Below are 21,329 nucleotides of genomic sequence, written 5' to 3'. Positions count from 1 at the left end.
TAGATTAAGTGCATAGTATCAAAAAAATTATAATTTAAACTTAACCATGGTTGAGAATTCATTAAAAGAACATCTTGAAATCATTTTAAATATTTCTTCTGCTACCAAAGGAGTGGAAAGAACATGACAATACCCAAACCAGAGTTGAAGACACAAGGAAAAGACAGAAAATTAGATTAGTTTGATAGATATTAAAAGAAGGGGGCAACATCACTGTAAATATGAAATAACTTGAAACATATGAAGTGGCAGGTAAGATTGGAACAGCAAGTGTGAATCGTCTAAGTTGCTGGATCACAGAATGCTTCCACTGTGGTGGAGTGTCTGGATGTCCACGAGGACACCATCCCTCTTCTACAGGGGCAGGATCAAGAAGGAAACTTTCAGAAAGGAGCCATCTGGCTGGATGAGGTACACTGGGAGCAGCGGTCATGTGACCGCTTTAATCCCGCCTCCTTGGTATCTTGTCAATGGCTTTTAAATAGGATATGAACACGGAAAGACGGTTAGGAAGCTACAGTTTTACAAGCTGCTCACAACTCATTTTTTTTTCCCTATGAAGATGAAAATGAATGCAGGACCAAGCCAGGCATCTGTGAAAATGGACGCTGTGTTAACATCATTGGAAGCTACAGGTGCGAGTGCAACGAAGGATTCCAGTCAAGCTCCTCGGGCACTGAATGCCTTGGTAAGTGAATGCATGACTATTTCCTGAGTAGCATAGCACATCTGTGATGTCATCACAGAGCAGCTCCGCACATTTATCCTTGCCTGTTGAACAGACCTTGTAAAAGCCCAGTACTCCACACCTCTGCTCACAGAGATACGTCTATTAAAATGATGTATCTATATGCCTGCGCCTTACGTGCCCATGTAATGTAAGTAACAACCTGAAACAGTCTTTCCAAAGGGGAGATTAGTTAAGCTCTGTGGAAAATGTGACTTCAGTAAGACTGACATCAGGAGATGATTTAATTCCAAAAAGAAAATATTTTCAGTATGAGGTCAGCTCTCCCATACTAACGCAAAGCAAACGCCACACGTTTCAGAAGTGCAGTGGGGGTTAATTTTTACATTATGGCCCAGAAAAAAAGTGCTTGACAAAATAATTTTAATTGGGAATATAACCTCATGGGCACTATAGCACACTGAACCAATGCTGAAATATATACACTGTAGCAGTTAATGATGGCAGCTGTAAACTAGGAGGTGGTCAACTTTAAAGGAACCAGATAGAGATAAAGAGGATGATGGATCAACTAGTGGGTGGCCCGGTGGGACCAAGCATCAGATGCTCATCAACCTGCTGCTTCCAGTCCTAGGGATACTTTTATACCCGGCAATGTATTTTACTTCCTGTTGTCTCCAACCTCGATCTTTAACAGTCATATGTCTTTAAAGACACCCTACAAGGAAAACACTGCTTTCTGCTCATATTATGGTTTTACTAGAACAGTTGGCTTATGAAACCATACTGAAGACTTTTCTCCATGCTTACATCACAGAAGCCCCTGTGCTTGCATTAATATGCTATCTACAACACTGAAACCCGTGTACTTACATTAGTCTGCTATCTACAATGCACTAAGTCCTTTCACTGTAGACAGTAATAGAATAACTACCACACTCATAACGTAATCTTGAATTCATTCTTCATTTCCTACCTATCATCACTTTCTCTAACAGAAAAAAACTTCATCCAATGTTTCTTCCAATTAGGTTCTCTGGGAATACAGCTCCTAGCCATTTGCCTATTACTTCCATTAAATCAAAAAGAATATAATTCTATTTCTATTGAATAATTTATATTCAATATTCAATTTATATTTCAATATTCCACTGAATAACTTTTGTCAAGTTTAATACTACTTGGTTCATAGTATAAACACCATGGGGGGTACTGTCAACAAACAATCGCTAAGTGTCGGCTGCTCACATAAGAAGAATACTGAGTTTTGGAGGTTTTGCCAGGAAGGAGAGCATGATGGTCCACTGAAAACCAAGCTAACTGATACCTGGCCTTGACTCTCGTCTTCTCTTCTGCTCCAGACAACCGCCAGGGTCTGTGCTTCGCAGAGGTACTGCAGACAATGTGTCAGATGGCCTCTAGTAGCCGCAACCTTGTCACAAAGTCAGAATGCTGCTGTGACGGAGGCCGAGGCTGGGGCCACCAGTGTGAGCTATGCCCACTTCCTGGAACTGCCCAGTACAAAAAGATATGTCCTCACGGTCCAGGATATGCCACTGACGGAAGAGGTAATGTGCTGAGGGACTTAAGGTGCTGTATTAGTCCAGTGGATTTTATACATACAAATTAATGTAAATGAAATGTAAAAAGCTAATTTTATCAGAATTCTGTCTGAAAGTCTGGTATTCTATAAACAAATCTAAAGAATATTCTTGCCCAGTGCTCTATACAGGTGTGTGTGTGTGTGTGTGTGTGTGTATGCGCACACGCACCAAGTTCATAAGCACTTGTGTACAGGTATACATGGAGGCCAGAGGAACTCTTCAAGTAGGCCAGGCTGGCTGGCCTGTGTACCTGAGGAATTTGGCTGTTTTCATCTACTTTACTGCCCCTGGCCTTTTAAAATATAGGGTCTGGGGATCTAATTCATATCTTCATGCTTACAAGGCAAGCATTTTACCCACTGAATTATCTCCCCAGCCTATGCTTCACAAAATTTAAGAGATCTATTCCTATGTCAAACCCAATTCTCACTTAACAGAGGAAGCAATGGAAGCACACAACTATGGTAACAATGAATAATGTCCCGAAAAACATGGGAAGACCCTATCTGACCGCAAAGGCCTTGGACACTAATAGCCTCCAAACTGCGCTTGCCTTGTTAAAAGAAACAGTGCTCAGCTGTGTGTAGATAGGAATTCATTCTATCCTCAGGCTACTTCCACTCTGGCGTGTTTCATAATTAACTAGAGGTTTCCACTTTTTTGTGTGTGTGCTACCAAGTGGTTTGTGGATGTTATGAAAGATAAACCGGTTTCCTCCATTGCTGTACAGACTCCCAGCCCCGTACCTGACTGCCAACTGAAGCCTTCCTTCAGAGTCTTAAGGCAGGTGGGAAATGGAGGCCCAAACCAATGTATAGTAAATGTTTGCAGATTTGAACCGGCATCTTTCTAAGATGTACCAAAAATCGTAACTCCCACTTAGAATGCAAAATGAACAGTCTGGCATGAGCCTTCCAGGATAGCCCTTCCTTGTTTCTCTCTCCCTGCCTCTTCAGATCCGCCTGTTTCCCTCCTAGGTTGCCATTCCCTGAGAAGTGAAAAAGGGACTTTTCCAGAACTTCTCGGGGCATTCTACCTCATGCCAGTCCCTGAATCCTCCTCACTTCCAGCTGTCTCCACTGCGCACACATTGGCTTCTATCCTTTATTCTTTATTATTTTCTTGTTCTACAGATATCGATGAGTGTAAGGTAATGCCTAGCCTCTGTGCTAATGGCCAGTGCGTCAACACCATGGGCTCATTCCGGTGCTTCTGCAAGGTCGGCTATACCACTGACATCAGCGGAACAGCCTGTGTAGGTAAGATGAGGTGGTGTACCCAGGGTTTGGCAACTCCTGCCTCCTACGGACCAAGCACAGTCAGGGGAGCGCTGGCCTATGTCATTTTCACTACGCTGGCCGGACGGACGTCTCAGTTATGCTCCTCTTAACGACAGAGCTCTTGTTTTGTTTGTTTGTTTGTTTGTCTGTTTGTTTGTTGTTTAACTATGTGGGACACAAGGTCCAGGTCATCTCAGATTCTGTGCAGTGGGGGAAACAAAAATTGAAAAATGCACTTTTGACATTTTCTATTTTAATTTAAAATCTACAAATGTGTGTCTCTTTGGTAAAGAAAAAATGAGCTTTTCTTGTAGATTCGGTGTGTGGTGTGTGAAGTAGAACTCATTTTTTAACAATTTCTCATGAGTAAAGCAACTAAGCATCATTTAAAATCTCTTCTTGCAAATTAAGTCTTGCTGCAGCATCCTTTGGCTGTCTACACAATATTTCTCTTCTTTCATTTGTAATCGTCTGATCCTCTCTGTTTTCTGACAAACAGAAAGCTGTGAGAGAGCCTTTGTGTAACCTTTCAGGCACCTCTTGATCTCTGTTTCCTCAGTTTATGTGATACCCTCTTAAATTACCAATTTTATAATTGTTAAGCTCCACAGAAGTATTCTTTTTTTGTTGTTGTTGTTGTTTTCTTTTATTTTTTTCCTTTTTTTCTTTTATTTTTTTATTTTTTTTTATTTTTTTATTGGATGTTTTATTTACATTTCATATGTTGTCCCTTTACCCCATCCCCCACCCAGCCAGGAACCCCCTATCCCCTCACCCCTCCTCCTTCTTCACTTCAGATGTAACCCCTACCTACACCCCCACTCCCACCTCCCCACCCTCAAATTCCCACCCCCTGGAGCGTCCAGCCTTCATGAGGTCAAGGATCTCTTCTTCCACCTATGCTCAGCAGGACCCTCCGCTCTTATGTATACAGCTGAAGCCATGGATCCCTCCCTAAGTGCTCCCAGGCTGGTGGTTTACACCCTGGGAGCTGTGGTTGGTTGGTATTGTTGCTCTCCTCATGGGGCTACAAACCCTTTCAGCTCCTTCAGTCCTCACTCTAATCCCTCCATTGAGAACCCCATGATCAGTTCAGTGGTTAGTTGTGAGCATCTGCCTCTGAATATGTCAGACTCTTGAAGACCTCTATATCAGACTCTTATCAGCATGCACTTCCTGACTTCCACATCAGCATCTACCTTTGGTGACTGCACATGGGATGGATACTCAGGTGGAATGGTCTTCAGACGGCCCCTCCTTCAGTTTCTGTCCCTCCCTTTGTCTCCATATTTGCTCCCTTGAGTATTTTGTTACTCCTTCTAAGAAGGACCGAATCACCCCCACTTGGTCTTCCTTCTTCATGAGCTTCATGTGGCCCCACAGAAGTATTTTAATCACACAGTAGAAACAGCAGACAGGGGAGTAGCCAGGAGTGGGCTCAGCAGGCATTTATCCATCCAGTGAGCTCTATGGAGGAAATGGAGATTGTCCACCGTCAGTCACAGGCCTGGCAGTAAAGAGTTGGGATAGCCCAGAGAGGACAGACCAAGTATGGCTTAGCAACAAGATTCTGTCAGTCTTTGGTTCTCAACTTTCCTAATGATGAGACCCCCATGTGGTGCTGACCTCCGCCCCAATCCATAAAATTATTTGTGTTGCTACTCCATAACTGTCATTTTGTAGAACACTCAGAGTGGTGTCTCAGTTCCTAAGACCGCCTGAAGTATGTGTTTCCCGATGGTCGTAACCATCATAAGGTTGAGAACCACTGCTGTAAGTGGACAGCGGCGTGTAGAAAGGCCACAAAGAAGGGTTTGCCGGAGCCTATGTAACCCCACCTGGGGCCAAAGAAAAGGAACAGAGGGGAAAGTGGGGAGACCCTGAGAGGAGACAGAGTGTCCAGAGAACGTCTGTGAGAGGCTGTCACAGGGAGCCACTGGCTCAGCACAAACCCACCCAGAGAGACAAGAAGAAAAGGGAGTGCTCCTAAGGTCTAGTCCAGCCTGAGTAAGTTGAAGAGTCTCTTGGGTTTGGACTTTTTTTTTTTTTTTTTTGTGCCCAGACACTTGTCTAGACATTACAAAAGCTAGCCAACTCCATGCACCAGTCCTCAAAGTAAGCCATTCTGCTACTTTAGAAAAGTGTCATGTCATTTCTTGCTAGCTGGATTCACTGTGTGTTACATAGGGAAAGCAAGAAGGACGGAGTGAGAGTGTGGGGGGAATGGAGAGGCTGGTCATTCCTCATAACCGAGACTCTCGTGTTGGTCTTTCCTCTGCTTAGACCTGGATGAGTGTTCGCAGTCTCCAAAGCCATGCAACTTCATCTGCAAGAATACCGAGGGCAGTTACCAGTGCTCCTGCCCACGGGGATATGTCCTGCAGGAAGATGGAAAGACGTGCAAAGGTGAGCAGAGCCCCAGCAGCCACCACCCTTATCTCTTTCTTCAGTAACATTTGCATATCAGCCTCGTAGCACACACTTCCCCTACGTTAAAAAGCTGCTTCACAGAAAGCAGTACTAGGACTCCTATTATAGAAGGCAGGAGGACTTAAAAATCTAAATTAAAATATATTGCTCCTTAGAAATGAAAAGAAATAGTCTGCACATATGCACAGATGTGCACACATAAGCACACTCACAAGCTCTCTCAAGCACATACACGCACACACAAACACACAAAGGAGTATTTTTTTTTCAGCCACGAACCTCAAATTTACTTCAAAGGAAAGTGGCTAGAACTGGTTGTCATCACATTAAGCAAAATAAGCCAGCCTCAGGAATGCAAACATCATGTTTTCTGACATATACAGAATCTGACTTTTTTTTTTAAGGAGTATAAAAATGTCATAATGAAACCTACTACTTTGTATGCAATCCTAAATATTATTTTAAAACTTTTAAAATAATATTTTAAAAATATCTGGCATGAAAGTACAGAACACTTTGTGGGGGGTGGTCAGAGGAGAGAGGAAGAAACAACAAGAGACAATGGGGTGGTAAATTTGAGCAAGTTACACGTTTATGAAAATACCATAATCCATTCATTCATATGATAAGTTTTTCATTAAAAACCATTGACTCAAGAGTTGATAGGAACCATCAGGAGCCGGAGTTTTGGTTGCTGCTAACCTCAGGCTCCACCTCAGTCTATGGTCATCATCTGCATTTACTGCAGAAAGGTCAGCGTGTGCATTAATTTGTAGTAATTAGCATGTCAAGTCTGATCACTAAAATGGCTTCAGTGCCAAACTGTGTTTGATTTTATAGGAACACTCTTAAGCATGATACTAATGGACCAAACAGAGGATTTAACTGTGTTCTCTGTGAAGCAAGGTTCTCTTTCCAAGCTATATTTAAAATAATAATAATAATAATAATAATTACACAAAAAATGTAACAAGTGCTGGGATTTTCTTGAACCTGTTTAGAGAAACAGTTCAGCAGAACTGACTCTTTGCACAATGTCTGTAAAATGTGTGGAACTCACACCTTCCACTGTACAGGGTACTTACTTTGAATGTTTTTATTTTCCCAAATTAGGTTTTACTCAAATCAAAATCAGATTTTGAGTTTCCTATTAGAGGAGTCCAGATATTCGTTCTAAATTTATAGTTGTTCTGGTTTTGATTGGGGAGGCAGGGGGAGTGAGTGTCTGTTTGCTGTTTTAAAAACAGTTTTCTCTGTGTAGCCTTGTCTGTCCTGGAACCTACTCTGTAAACCAGGTTGGCCTTGAACTCATAGAAATCCCCCTGCCTCTGCCTTCCAAGTACTAGGATTGAAGGCGTGTACCACCGCTGCCCAGCAGAAGCTTATGTTTTCACTTCTTCTAAGTAATGGTGTTCCCATTTGGATCTGGTAAACCTCCCTCCATTTCCAAACTCTGCTTTATTTTTATTCAGTATTCCCTTTAATAAAAATACATAACCATCTATGTACCAAACCACACTAACTACAAGAAGAACAACATTTCCATGTTATCTTTGAAAACTGTGGACCTGCTGTGATTTGGTCATCCAGTTTCTTATTTAAGAAAACTTTGCCTTATAACCCTTTAACCGCCCTGTCCCAGTTGGTGACCTTCTATACTCGGGCTGCTTAATGTGCACATTCAAACCCTTCCTTGTATGCTTATGGGAGCCTACAGACTGCAGCTGCAGTTTAAGCCCATTCTCTCCACAGAAAATGCATGACTTGTCCTGGGCTTCTCTGTCGTTTCAGACCTCGATGAATGTCAAACCAAACAGCACAACTGCCAGTTCCTCTGCGTCAATACCCTTGGAGGGTTCACCTGTAAATGTCCGCCTGGTTTCACCCAGCATCACACTGCTTGCATTGGTAAGGCAAATCACAGATGTCTTTCCCAGATGTTGGGTAGGTGCATAACTATGGCTCAATCTGGCCAAGGATATGGATGTTTCCTGACCAGAACAGCATCCACGGGAAGAAAGCCTGGACACGCGTTTGCACATACAGTGTCCACAGTGTATGGGGTCTCAGCATCACATCCTCAGTACAGCTATGGTGTTAGATCATGAAGGAAGTCCTGCCATGCATTTGTATAGCAGGCCTGTTGTAAGCCGTGCCTCAGTCTCACATTTCAAATACAGCTATGATGCTCAGATAACATATGATTAAAGGCTGTACTGGAATTTTTCAGTTTTATTATAGAAAGCACATTTTAGGAGATCCTTGGACTATATTATCTAAAATGGTGCCTCTAATAACTCTAAAATACATTCTAGTTACAAGTCACTGAAAAGCACACGTTTCATGCTAGCCTTGCTAATAAATTCTGATCCGACTTAGTCTAAAATGCTTTCCCCACAGGATGAAAACATAGGCGTGTGCTCCTCAGTTTATTTCACATAATGAGATTGAATTGACATGCCACATAACCAGGAAGCGTGACTTTTTCCCTCTGTCGTGTCTCTTTGCTAGATAACAATGAATGCGGGTCTCAGCCTTCCCTCTGTGGAGCAAAGGGAATCTGTCAGAACACTCCTGGGAGCTTCAGCTGCGAATGCCAAAGAGGGTTCTCTCTGGATGCCTCTGGGCTGAACTGTGAAGGTGAGTCCACACGCACTGGAGTCTTGAATATCAGGGCTTCAGAAATGGTTCCATAAAGCATGTGCCATTCAAGCCTGAGTTCAAATCCCTAGCACTCAGGTAAAAGGCAAGTAGGCGTGGACCTCTTCTGTAATCCTCATGCCCTAGAGGCAGGATTGGAATCTGTGGAGCCAACTGGATAGCTAGGCTAGAGGAGTTAGCATGGTCTGAGTTTAGCAAAAGGCCCTGCCTCAATATACAAGGTAGAGCACAATACAGCAACACATACACTGACACACATGTATACACACACACACACACAGACACACACAGAGACACACACACCACTCCCTTTTGCCCATGCACTAAAGAACATGCATATGCATATGTGTACATACCACATATATATATACACAGACAAAAACAATATTTAAACGCTGCACCAATGGTGCTTCCCATGAAATGGGTATTTTTCTCTTAGGAAATCCAAAAGAACAGCTGATTGGGGGAAAAGTAAGAAAACTATCACATGGGGGTCTTTGGTGTTTACCTGGCATGTGCTCGGGTACAAGAAGGCAATACGTTAGTGTTGCATGAGTCAGATTATGAGGCCAGTCACGTCACCTTTATGCTTTTATATTGTGTTATAATTTATATTGTCCAGTTAATTATCCTGTTTTAGGTTATTCCTAGAAATATGTGGTTTTCCACTTTAGATACAGTCAAAATATTAAATATACTCTTTGTACAAATGATAGGACTTTTGTATGCACTTTTCAGCCATTTTTATTTAAAAATTGTGATTTTAATTTTTGTACTTCAAATCAATAGACATTGAAAGCATTCTGAGCCTACAGCTGCCTGCCATGTGTGAATTCAGCTCATGACCATCCACATAAGATACCATTTATTAATTATCCATGTAAATTTGTTACACACACATCAGACATGCCAATTTTATTTTACCCTTTTTGGGGTAGATTTCAAAGCCTTCGTTGTCATTCCAAACATGTATGCATATATTAACAAAGAAATTATTCCATATGTAGTACCACATCTTGCCTAAAAATAACAGCGTATTCAAATACTTAAAAGGGATTTGCATTTAGTTAGTCTTGACTGACAATAAAAAGGTTTTGCATGCAAAACCATTGTACTTTATAGATAACTCCATAGTATTGGTATCTTCCCCACAATGGGGATTACACATGAGTCAGTTTTGAATCAACTACCATCTTTAATGCAAATATATATAATTTACCTAATAAATCATACCATATGGAGCTAGTCAATTCAAAATGTACCACATTTGTGGCAACTATGGTTGACCTGTTGAAATTGCACTGTTACTCAGAACACTGATGTGCTGTGGTGTGGTGGACAGCATAAGAATAAGGTGGTTTCTTATCTCAGCCATTCTTTGCACCATCACTGACCAATAACCATGTTGAAGGAAAGCCCAGTCCTCCCCACCCCACCCCACCCCGTAGGCCATGCGTTGTTTATTTGTTCCCTTAAAGGTTGCATTTGGGATGTCTTTGCCACGGGAATGTGAAGACTGTACTTGGGTTGTTTTTGCAGATGTCGATGAGTGTGACGGAAACCACAGGTGCCAACATGGCTGCCAGAACATCCTGGGAGGCTATCGGTGTGGCTGCCCGCAGGGCTACGTCCAGCACTACCAGTGGAATCAGTGTGTTGGTGAGCATTCCTTGGTGGCCTAGCACTTGGCTTTTCTCAACCTCGGTGTCTGAGTGAACTCAATAATAGATATTACAGTTGCAGTACAGACTCCTAAGACCTGAAAACCAGTTTAACCATTTAAGGTTAGTGTGTGAGAGGGCTAGATTTAGCTCAGTGGAAGAGCACTTGCCTAGCATGTGTAAGGTCCAGGGTTCTATCCCACCCCTACGTACTGTTAAAAAGGTGGACAGGAGAAGTCTGCATAAAAACATTGATGCACACTGGGTTTTTCTTGTGCTTGTCTCTGTACTTGTGCAGTGACAAAATCCATCATAAACATATTCTTGGACTATTTAAAGGTACATCAGCTAGAGGTGTAGCCATTTTGACTTTTGATGTACTGTGACATTAGGGGTGGTGTCAAAAACATCATCTTCATTTGTCATGCTTTGCTGCTTTTCATTAGTAATTTGTTGGATTTAGTTCACGGAAGTGTTCATCCATTACCCTGGTATAAATCTAAAGGGCTCTTTCCATCCTTTTTGAGACAGGGCCTCCTATAGTCCAGGCTTGTCTATAACTTGCTATGTAGCACCAGGGTGTCCTTGATCCTGCAACTTCTGCTTCCCAGGGCAAGGACTTCAGGCATACATCACTGTGCCTGGGTAGTAGTTCTAAGCCCACAAGGACCGTCCTTCTGTCCTCATGCATCACGTAGATTTAATGAGCATTGCAATTTTGCTTTAACAAAGAGAAAGCAACTAGTCAGAACAAATGCTGCTGACAACTCCAAACAAAAATGTTTATAAAAGAAAACACAATGGGCATTCTTTCTATTCTCCGAACTGAGAGTAATCATGGACATTCTCCCCATAAGAAACCACTGATCAAAGAGACCGTTATTCTTCCTGAGTAGACTGACTGAGCATATGCCCGATTTCTTGGCTCTATTTGAACGCACTCCATAGCTGCCCTGTCCAACACATTGGGAGAGTAGAAGCTTGCATTGCCCAACAGGAGAGAAGCAGAGCTCCCCCAGAGAGTGGCAGACTGCTTCCTTGTCTTGGAAGTGATTTCAGATACTACACACATCATTCAAATGTGCTGTAATGATCCACCAAACGAACTGATTTGATGTGATCTTTTATGTTCCTCTCAAAAGAATTTTCTAATGGCAGCTTAACGAGCTGAGAGGAAAACCAAGCGTTTCATAAGAGAAATGTGGTCCATGACGTTCTTCTTATCTGGACTGTGGCCTCCTGCCAGGCCAGGGGCAGATGCTTCCCTACACTAGATACGCACATCTGTGGGAGGAGAGGCCGACAGCCTGTGATTCAGAGCAAGGCCTAATGATGATATGTGGGGAAGTGTCACAAATGAAACCCATTGTTTTACACACTAACTAAAAAAAGATGAACAAAAAATTTTAAAAACATGCAGCTAGCAAAGAAAGGTAAGGCTAAAGCTTTAAATGATTATCAAAGCATTGAGTTAAACAACCAATCAAAACCATTTTGTAAATATAATTCACTTCTTTCATTTTTCTTAATGGAAAAAAATGTTGTAGAATTCCTTAAGCCCTGATATTTTCATATACTGAGGCCATGTGCTATCACGCCCCTTAGAATATAGAAAGTAATGATTTTGACTATCAAAGATGATGTAGAATTTTATTATATTATGGTGTTCATAAACTCCCGGGCCCATGGTTTTAGTAAGGACTGCAGACTTCATGGTTAGTTCTGTGGAACTTAAGGCAGAAGAATGATTCTCTAGTAATCACTTTACACAGAATTCTTGGTTTCAAGAAAAACTTAAAAAGAAATTAGAACACATAGAAGTCACCAATTCAAGTTTTTACACTTCTTTTAACATTTTGATCTGTAAACATCCACTGCAAAACCATCTGCACGAGCCTTTAGTAACTTTGGAGTTTCTGTCAGGAATGACCTGTGTGTGGCTTCAAATGCTGAGGTACCATCCCGGTTTCCTTTCTACGAGTTCCTTAAGTTAAGTGCTTTGTTTAGCCTGGACCTCCAGAGTCTAGACCCAGACCTGCAAGGCTTCTAATCTGAGAAACAGCTCGTTCAGAGCAACAGTGCTTTCAAGGATGAGGTGTGGTAGCATTTGCCTGCAGTGCCAGCACCCGCAGACGGAAACAGAAGAATCCAAGGCCTGTGAGACCCAGTCTCAAAAAAACACTGGTCAAGAAAGGAAACTCAAAGCACATAAACAGGTATCCCCACTTACAAGAGTTATTTTCTTTCTTAAAATGGTTAACTTTAGGCAGTCATCCCTTTGATAGACAGAGACAGAATTGCAAAGGTTCTAGATCCATCCAAGGATTCAGCTCACCTCTGATGAAACAGATACTGTTCTTGCTTTTAGTTAGCAAGAACATGACATCATTGGAATTATAGCTCAAAGGTATGGCAGAGATAAAGTTAAATTACCCAAACCAGGAAGCTAACAAAAGCAATAAATTAGAGTGACAAGAACTAGGACCAAGTTCAGATTGTCTGTGTCTGTTGGTATAAATGCTTTGTTACTAGAGGGAAGAGATAGAAAGGACTTTCCTATAGTCTTCTCCTGGTGAACAGTCAAAAGTTTCAGTCAGTACATCAGACTCCCTCAAATAGACAAACTCCAAAATTTGCACTTCTGTTCAATGGGTACGACCCATTGAAGATGAGTAAATGGTCTCTGAAAGTGATCAATTTGGAGAAAACTTTTCATACACATTCCCATTTTGTAAGTTTTCAGCTCGTTACTACAGGGATTTGAGAGAACATCCTAGGACACAAACTATCTAGATGTAGCTAGCATTCTCAACCACCAGCAAGTATTGTGATCATTTGGAACCGAAACCGTGCACCTGATACAAACATTTGCATATGAAGAAAATATTTCAGTGTACAACTTTCTTGCCATTTACTGCAGATAACTTCCAGTTCCTTCTATATTATAAGCTTTCCCAAAACAATGCTACCATCGCCAAACAAGGCATCTCAATTCACAGTATATGTCAAACAAGCCATCCTTAACTAAGTTCATACAGTGTTACCATGTTATATATTTATAGCATATAAAAATATGAGAACACAGGGTACTTCCAGAAACATAATCCTGTTTTAAAATGTTCTTATAAATGGAATGTTTAAATTCAATTTACTCAATTAATTGGCTTTCTTGGTAATTTTTCTGACTTACACAATGCCTGAACAAAGTCATGGTGGGAACATGCCATTAAGCTTGTAATGTAATTTAGATTCCATGTTAGAAGAGAAATACTACATATTAATGTGAGAACTAATTATGAAAGTGGATGAAGCTCTGGGGCAGAATTCCCAGTCTCTCAAATCTAGAAGTAAAACAGTGGGTACATTCAGATCCCACACAGCCAACCTACTGAGAATTTATGTATTTTCTATGCATAAAATAAATGCCGGGAGATTTCACATATTAGGCAAATGACCGTATTTTATATGCAGTGGCTAAGAGTTCTTCATTTACCTGCCTCATTTAACTCTCCAACTATGCACATTACATTAAAATATGCCTAATACCTGCCCGTCCAGTAGCCTTTATCCTGTGCTTTACAGAGTTCAGTTTCCTGTCTAGAGGCCTCTGCCAAGTCCCAACTCCATCTAGGAAATCTCTCTGAACCGCTATGGGTCCCTGCCCCTGCACCCTGTAATCATTGTGTTCCCGGGGTATGCACACTCACAGGTGGGCCTGCTTGCACTCGGGCTGAAATATGTCCACAGACCCTTGACACTCCCCATGCAGTCACAGGAATGGAAAGAATTCCATGGAACAGATGTGATTCCTGCCCAGTGTGAAGTCTGGGTTATAATAAAGCTCAGAGGAGTCAATCAAACCCCGGGGCTGTCTCATCAACCAAACACTTAGAAGCAGCCTCATAACTTCCAAAGTCAAAAGCACCTTGGGGCCTTGAACCTGTGATAACAGCAGCTGAAAGCAGACCTGTAATTATGCTCCCACCAGGCTTCCAAGGGAGGACAGAGCTAAGCATTTAGCAGTCAGAGCTCAGTGTCAGCAATGGTGGGGAGGGTGCCATCCTTGCAGAAGGCACCGTCTGTGCCAGGCAGGCTCTGGAGAAGTTAAAGCCACTCTTAGTTCAATAGAGTCAATCAGGGTCATTTTCATCATTTTCATAGAAGGCAATGAATTTTTCAGAGACTCTCTCCCTATATGCATGAGGAGATGGAAGAAGTGCTAAGGACCAACGGCCACAAATGCCGTTATTAAAAATCCACATGGTTCATGTATTATAAAATTCACCCTTTATAATGTCAGTTGAAAGTGTTTCAATGTGGTCTCTTAGGAATATGCAAGAATCAACCCCAATAGTCTCCGTTTCTCCCCAAGAGAAATCCTATAACTGACACTCACTATCCCCTCTTCCTCCCTGCCCGGCTCCCTGGAAACTGCCAATCTGTTTTCTCTCTGGATTTGCATAAAGGCTTTTGAAATAACCCTTTGTTAAGAGAATAAAAGAATTATTCATCAGGCAAACTGCACATATCTGTCCCTACAGTCTGCCAGGGTTCCTCACAAATAGCATCAGTAGAGTAAAGCACAGCAGTACAGGGGGTTGGGGCTTTTTCAAGCATGTAAAATACATATTTTGGGGTAATATTTTTTAAATTAACTCTTCTTATTGCCTTGAAGTCAATCATAAGAGCATTTTTAAAGTTATCCGCCCTGTGACCTGATAGGCCCTTGGAGACCACCACCTTCATCTCCCTTTGCCCCTGCCCCTTCCCTGTGTAAGGGCTTCTTTCTTTCTTTGATCAGATGAGAATGAATGTTCCAACCCTGGTGCCTGTGGCTCTGCCTCCTGCTATAACACCCTGGGGAGTTACAAGTGTGCCTGCCCCTCTGGGTTCTCCTTCGACCAGTTCTCCAGCGCCTGTCATGATGTGAACGAGTGTTCCTCCTCCAAGAACCCATGCAGCTATGGGTGCTCCAACACGGAAGGTGGCTACCTCTGCGGCTGCCCACCAGGGTACTTCAGAGTGGGACAGGGGTAAGACATTGTCCCCAACAGCAGCAATGGGTGACTCTTCCTCTCTCCTGAGCATTCAGGCAGCCTTCCTTCTCAACCCTGCCAGGTGGGGACTGGAACCCCTACATGTGAATCCCAAGAGGTGAAAGCATTGGGACTTAGGCACCATGCAGTGTAGAATCACTTCCTTTGTAGAGAGCCTGAGATGTATACGTCCCTGGAAGCATCAGTCCTTGGTCCTCATAATGGCTGAAGTTGGTTCATCCTGACTCAAGGCCAGATGCAAAGCTTTGGCAGCTTCACTGTGACTCTGAGAGACAGATGTGTAAATGACTTCCTCCTCCTCTGTGTTGCTCTGCTGATTTCCATAGGTGCTAACCCAGCAACCCCTGAGGAAGGACTCTGTCTCTTTCTCTGTTCATCTGGTCTTATGTTGCTTAGGAAGGGAAGAGTCCTTCCCCACAAGGGTGGCTACCCCTTGGGTAACTGACCTTTGGCAGATCATACCACACACAAGTCTGGGTGGTATCACCCCACTGAGACTGCTTTCCTCAGGGACACACTGGCAGGCACTAAGGAAGGGCCACGAACCAATCTGTCCAGCACTGATATACAGTCACATATAACAGAAAAAGATCAGGCTTGGCAAGGCTCACTTCAGAGCTAATGCCTTGCCTCCTTCTGCTAACTAAAATAGGAGTGCAGAAATACCAAGTATTTGAGCAGGGATCTTAGCCTGAGCAGTAAGAACTCACTTCAGGCTCCTGAAGCAATAGTTTCCCGTATCATTGTCTATGGGCTTTCATAGCTGTTTTTTACCTCCTTAAAGAGACTACTTTCAAGTGTTTCTGTCTATGTAGAATTGAGAACTGGGGAAGCCCAGGTCTCATCCTCAGAAGATTGTGCTGTTTCAAAGCAAGAGGAAATCTTTCCCTCTGTGTGGCAAAGAACAGAACCACAAAGATCAGGTTTTGTGATTAATACAGTTCCTCATGTTGTGCCAACCCCGGACCCCAACCATAAAATCATTTATTTCCATTGCTACCTCATAGCTGTAGTTGTGCTACTGTGAGGAATCATAACATAAATATCAGTATTTTCCCATGGTCTTAGGCAGATTCAGGGGGGTTTCGAGCCACAGGATGAGAACACCTGGTTTACAGCTTCTTCCTCTGCTTCCGTGTTTCTGGAAGACAGTTAGATTGCTCAGGCTAATGATAACGTCTAAGACTGTTTTGCTTCTCATAAATAGCCACTGTGTCTCGGGAATGGGCTTCAACAAAGGACAGTACCTGTCAGTGGATACGGAGGCAGAGGATGATGAAAACGCTCTGTCCCCAGAAGCGTGCTACGAGTGCAAAATCAATGGCTTCGCCAAAAAAGATGGCCGGAAGAAGAGGAGCGTGCAGGAGCCTGAGCCCGCCTCAGCCGTGAGTAGATGTGGAACAGAAGCCCAAATTTGCCAAAAACAAAAAAAAAGAAAAAAAAGAGGTTATTCACACACACACACACATGTATGTACGTGTTCCTTGGCCCTGCCCACTGATCATGTGTCTCCTAGGACATGTGCACCTAACCTCTTCCACAGCTCCTTCTTGTGGAAGGATTAATGAGGATTAAAACTCCCAACCTCTGAATGTTGCTGATAGTATGATGTCACCAGTCACCTCTCTTTTTAGTTAGTATTACTGAGAATTGACCTCATCAATACACACACACACACACACACACACACACACACACACACACACACACACGTAAACTAACTGGCTATGCTTCAGTATTCTGGATCTCGGGACCTTCCCTTATCTATAGGCCCATACTAATTTAGCCCCAAAATCTCTGATACTATTTTGAAATAGCACGTTAATGTTACACTTATTTTTCAGTAAACTGAAGAATCCAACCCGATGTTTAACCATGACAAATCGCTCATCAAGATATAAAACCTTCCCATTGTGGTACATGGAACATAACTCTGTCTTAATAATGATGGGTTCCTCAAAGCCTCTGTAACCTAACCTCACTTAAGCACAAACCCACATCAAAGCATTATGGGTTGTTTGTTTGTTTGTTTGTTTGTTGTGGCCTGTCTAACTAAGGCAGCTTTCTTAACCTCCCACTCCAAGTGACAAATTTGGTTCATACTAATTGGTCCTGCTTTTTGCCAAGCCTGGCTCACTCTGCAGATGACTCCGTCATCTGTGTACTGAGGCTCCTAGTAAATTCACAGCCCAGAGATGATTTCCCTGGGTGCAAGGCCTGCTGTTGAATAACAGTAAGACTTCTCATTTTGACCCCACAAAAGATAAAATTCAACTCATTTCTTCAATTGTCCTTTTCCATTCGAATGTTTGAGAATTTCACACATGTATAAATGTATTATGATCATATTAACCCCCATTTCTCCCCTCTGACTCCCTGAAGAGAACCCCCTAACACAACATTAGTCAATGTCCCACTGGTTACAATTAGTGCTACTCATATACACACAGTGTATGAGGACATCAACTGAAACATGGACAAACTACCAGTGGCTACGACACCAAAGAAAAGTAACTGTCTCTCAACTTAAAAGTTAATCTTAAGCGTAATATTGTACAAATCTGTCAAAGACACCTGATATGTGACTATTGTCTGTGGCCTAAGTCTTATAACTTTAATGATCTTGTCGAGGCTGGGCGAGTCAGGAAGATTTACAAGGCATCCTCTGCAGGGTGAAGCTTTTCCCCACCCTGACAGGAATTTGCAATAGCCTCTTTTCCAGTCAGCAAATGGCCAGACAGGGAGCAGCCTCAACCTGCCTCTGTGACTGTACCCGTCAGCTGCAGATGGCCTTTGAGTCCAGCTTGTGCCCTGTACAAACTCAAGTGTGTTCTTGCTCTTTCCCTCAGGTGGAGCAAATCAGCCTAGAAAGCGTTGCCATGGACAGCCCAGTCAACATGAAGTTCAACCTCTCCGGCCTTGGCTCCAAGGAGCACATCCTAGAACTGGTCCCCGCCATTGAACCCCTCAACAACCACATCCGTTATGTCATCTCCCAAGGGAACGAGGATGGCATCTTCCGAATCCACCAAAGGAATGGGCTTAGCTACCTGCACACAGCCAAGAAGAAGCTCGCTCCCGGCACATACACACTGGAAATCACCAGCATCCCTCTCTACGGGAAGAAGGAGCTGAGGAAATTGGAGGAACACAATGAGGACAACTACCTCCTGGGGGTGCTGGGGGAGGCTCTCAGAATGAGGTTGCAGATTCAGCTGTATTAGCCCTTTGCAGACTTGGGTCCCAGCTCAGATCCCAGCACAGCCAGCCTTCAGAAGTGTTTGGAATGTCACTGACTAATTTTGAAGAGGAAAAAAAAAAGCAAAAACAAAAAAGGACTTCTAATCCTTTCCTCCCTGATTCAGACTTTGGGATGTTGACCCTCACAGGGAAGGATAATTTAGACTCTGGTATGGCCAAAGATTTGAGTGCAAAGGCAAACATAGTTACTGTATTTTTTATATAACTTCATTTTAAAATATATTAAAAAAAACCTAAATGTTCAAGAGATCAGCATATGGCACTAAATGCACAAAAATAATGTGAGCCTTCTTCCTGTTAGCAGTCTGTAACACTTTGGGTATTTTGCTATAGTTGCTAATTAAAAAAATATAGATGTTTATTTATTTTAATGCAGTAATATATGGAGAAATGAACAAACTATGTAAACAAAAAGGGAAACTCGCTTGTTTTTCTTAGATTTATAAATTTGAGCTATTTCTTTTAGAGGTGCTTTAAAAAAAAAATCCAATACATTCAAGAGATGTTTTCCTTTAGTTTTTCTGCCAGCCCTCCAACTGGTACGCACCTGACTATTTCGAAGAAAGTCTTGCGGAGCTGGATGGGCAGTGTAATCAATAATTTAAAAGATGTGGAATTCGTTTGATCCTGTCTGAAGGAAACAAAAGCCAGAGCAGCTCGCGTGACAATATTTCACATCAGCAGAATCACCAGGCAACAGGAGAGGAAACTCAACCACTGTAGCAAAATACCTTGACTGCTTGTGAGACCGTTAGCATTGCAGGCCAAACTGTACTGTATTTCTTCCTCGTAACCTCAAGGATCCACACGTGCCTCCCACAACACCTCATTCTTACCAGGGCGTGCTGCGCACCTGTGGTCCCCTAGGCAGCTGAAGAACCCGCCGTTCCCTTGAGCAGGAACCCCTGGCGTTCTGTTGCGTTTGGTGCTGTCGTAGATTAAATGGTGCATTTATTATGTTCAAACTATTTCAGGATTGCCATGTGTGCAAACAATCATGCCATGCAGCCAAGGAATATATGTTGATGTTTTTCTTTTTTTTTTTTTAAACCCATGGTTTTTATTTTTATTTTTTTTTTTAGAATTTTCATTAATACTGTAGTTATACACCATATGCCTCATTTTATCATAGCTTATTGTGTATGAAATACGTTTGTAAAATGAATTGATGTTTAGCTTGCTTTAGCCATTTGGAAAGATGCCACACCAGGAGTTACCAATAAGAACACATTTCCGAGTCCTTCCCCCCCCGCCCCCCAGAAGTCATCCCTGGAGACGGAAACCTTAGATGCGACATGGCCAAAGCACACACAGTCAATCCTCTCACACCGGTGTTGACCAAAGAGTAACCAGTTATAGCCAATGTTTTGGGGCTTTTGTTTTGTTTTGTTTTTCTTTCATTTGTTTGTTTTTAATAACTAAAAAGAAAAAAGAGAAACAATGTAAATTTGTAATCAAGTGTTTGTGAGGAAAACCTTATGGGTTTTGGTTGTGTTTGTTTTTGTAGGTCTCTGTATCAAATATGACACTTTTCTTGCAATAAAGCTTATTTTGGGGTAGTCTCGAGGCTGCGTTTTCTGAGACTCGAACGGCTGTTCCGTCCAGGGATAATTATTACTGAACTAGATGGAGAGTGAGGCACAGCCACAGGAAGGTGGAGGGATGCTGCGCTACATGTGACAAAACAGATGGGGTGTTTGCTTCCAGGTCATATGCATGAGGCGGGGGATAGAATTAAAGCAGTGGGCATTTTCAATTCTACATGAATGATAAGCTTTCTGGGGTCCAGTTTTCCAGAAATTCTGCTCCTTCCACCAGCACATTCGTGGAATGCTATAATAAAGCACTCTGGATCATCCATGAGAGACAGAAGAGAGCAAAATTTCCTGAATGGAAATCTTGAAGCAAAAGTAAACTGCAGGCGTGTGTCAATATAAATGGCATATACCCGAAAGCAAGCCAAAGCTCATCTCTCACCTTGCCATGCACTCCACACTTCGAAGTGAATAGATTTAACACAGGGTATTAAACATGAGCCTTCTCTCAATACATTGCTAAAATGGGCGCACACACACACACACACACACACGAAGTTTCCAAGACTTACAAGTTAATTCAATTCATGGTAGGATTTGTGTGCTTAAAATTTTCATCCAAGGAGTAAGAGAACAAGAGAATATTATAACCGATCTTAATTCTGTCCTTTGCCAACCAGAAATTAGCTGCGTGGAGTAGGAAAAGTATTTGCCTCGGGGTGTCCTTTAAAACTTAGCACGCACATGCAACTTCATCTGGTGTCTATTAATAGCATGAGCTCTGTAGTGTCAAATGACCTGGAACCAGATTTGACTCTAGTTCTGAATACTGAGCGACGAGTCTCTCACTCCACCTTTAATCTGTTCATGAAAAAGTCTGAAAACCTACACTGTTGGGAGCTTCATGCGGAACATAAAAAGGCATTAGGCGTGCAACGGGGAAGAATGTGCTAGAAGAAAATGACTCCAAAATCTCTTACCAAGGAGGCACTTTAGGGGCATCCGCGGCTGAGTCATTACGAGTGTAAATTACATCATCTTATAGCTCACCACGGAGGATGTTTTAGGCAGCATGTTGTTACTCCCATCTCCATTTTTTTTTCTCAAAAATTCACTCAGCATATTTTTTTTTTAATTTAAAGTATGTCAACT

General features: G+C 42.4%; 1 protein-coding gene across 2 annotated transcripts in view; it reads left to right on the top strand.

The window, feature by feature from the left end:
- The window catches only part of Fbn2 (fibrillin 2), a 214,579-nt gene extending 195,935 nt beyond the window's left edge, over positions 1-18,644 (top strand). Inside the window, exons 56-65 of one of the 2 annotated variants that reach the window (XM_028777147.1) lie at positions 563-688; positions 2,050-2,256; positions 3,426-3,551; positions 5,856-5,978; positions 7,794-7,910; positions 8,514-8,642; positions 10,203-10,322; positions 15,126-15,357; positions 16,589-16,763; positions 18,231-18,644. In XM_028777147.1, coding sequence (XP_028632980.1) covers positions 563-688; positions 2,050-2,256; positions 3,426-3,551; positions 5,856-5,978; positions 7,794-7,910; positions 8,514-8,642; positions 10,203-10,322; positions 15,126-15,357; positions 16,589-16,763; positions 18,231-18,605 — 1,730 coding nt within the window. In that variant the 3' untranslated portion in view covers positions 18,606-18,644. Of the gene's footprint in view, positions 1-562; positions 689-2,049; positions 2,257-3,425; positions 3,552-5,855; positions 5,979-7,793; positions 7,911-8,513; positions 8,643-10,202; positions 10,323-15,125; positions 15,358-16,588; positions 16,767-18,230 lie in introns of both variants that reach the window. The other variant, XM_028777146.1, reaches the window with a different exon arrangement.
- Positions 18,645-21,329: the final 2,685 nt, after the last annotated feature.

The sequence above is a fragment of the Grammomys surdaster genome, unplaced genomic scaffold, assembly GCF_004785775.1.
Source record: "Grammomys surdaster isolate TR1022 unplaced genomic scaffold, NIH_TR_1.0 278, whole genome shotgun sequence".
Taxonomy (NCBI): domain Eukaryota; kingdom Metazoa; phylum Chordata; class Mammalia; order Rodentia; family Muridae; genus Grammomys; species Grammomys surdaster.
Note: the sequence above shows the minus strand (reverse complement) of the source record. Positions and strands in the feature narration are given on the sequence as shown.